The sequence below is a fragment of the Sinocyclocheilus grahami genome, unplaced genomic scaffold, assembly GCF_001515645.1.
Source record: "Sinocyclocheilus grahami isolate Dianchi unplaced genomic scaffold, SAMN03320097.WGS_v1.1 scaffold828.1, whole genome shotgun sequence".
Classification (NCBI taxonomy): Eukaryota; Metazoa; Chordata; class Actinopteri; order Cypriniformes; family Cyprinidae; genus Sinocyclocheilus; species Sinocyclocheilus grahami.
Genome location: NW_015506007.1, coordinates 431314 through 431971, shown reverse-complemented (window position 1 = coordinate 431971; position 658 = coordinate 431314). Strand labels below are relative to the sequence as shown.

General features: G+C 44.5%; 1 protein-coding gene across 1 annotated transcript; it reads left to right on the top strand.

Annotated features, from left to right (window-relative positions):
* Positions 1-6: 6 nt before the first annotated feature.
* LOC107562579 (S-adenosylmethionine synthase-like) lies at positions 7-652 on the top strand. The gene is made up of 2 exons (XM_016247234.1): positions 7-136; positions 417-652. The coding sequence occupies exons 1-2, from the start codon at positions 20-22 to the stop codon at positions 609-611; spliced, it is 312 nt and encodes a 103-aa protein (XP_016102720.1). The 5' UTR covers positions 7-19; the 3' UTR covers positions 612-652.
* The last annotated feature ends 6 nt before the right edge of the window (positions 653-658 follow it).

Below are 658 nucleotides of genomic sequence, written 5' to 3'. Positions count from 1 at the left end.
AGGAGTGTGTCTGGATGAGATGCGTGATGCTCTGAAGGAGAAGGTGGTGAAAGCTGTGGTGCCCAGCGTCTACCTGGATGATGACACCATCTATCACCTGCAGCCCAGCGGACGCTTTGTCATTGGAGGCCCACAGGTTTAAACTAAAACAATAACAGTGCAGTTTTTGGTGGGGTTCCTATGGGCATGGAAAAGCGGGAAAGAATTTCTTTGAATTGATAAAAAAAAATTTAATTTTATATCAGATTATAATCAAAGTAATAGGTGTAGGAACTGAAATGTATGTATTATTGGCTTTTTTGTGTATGTATAATGCGTTATGGGCTATTTTTATTTCTTTTTCCCACTTTTTATTTCCCTAGATGTGGTGTTTGTTCAAACTGTACGATTCTGATTTCTTCATGCTGTTTTTACAGGGAGATGCTGGTTTGACTGGCCGCAAGATTATCGTGGACACATACGGAGGCTGGGGCGCTCATGGAGGCGGCGCTTTCTCTGGGAAGGATTACACTAAAGTTGACCGTTCAGCTGCCTATGCGGCCCGCTGGGTGGCCAAGTCTCTGGTGAAGGCTGATCTGTGCAAGCGTGTCCTGGTCCAGGTGAATATTTAGCAGTCTTTCACCATGCAATATTGAAGGGATTAGGGTTGGGCGATGTC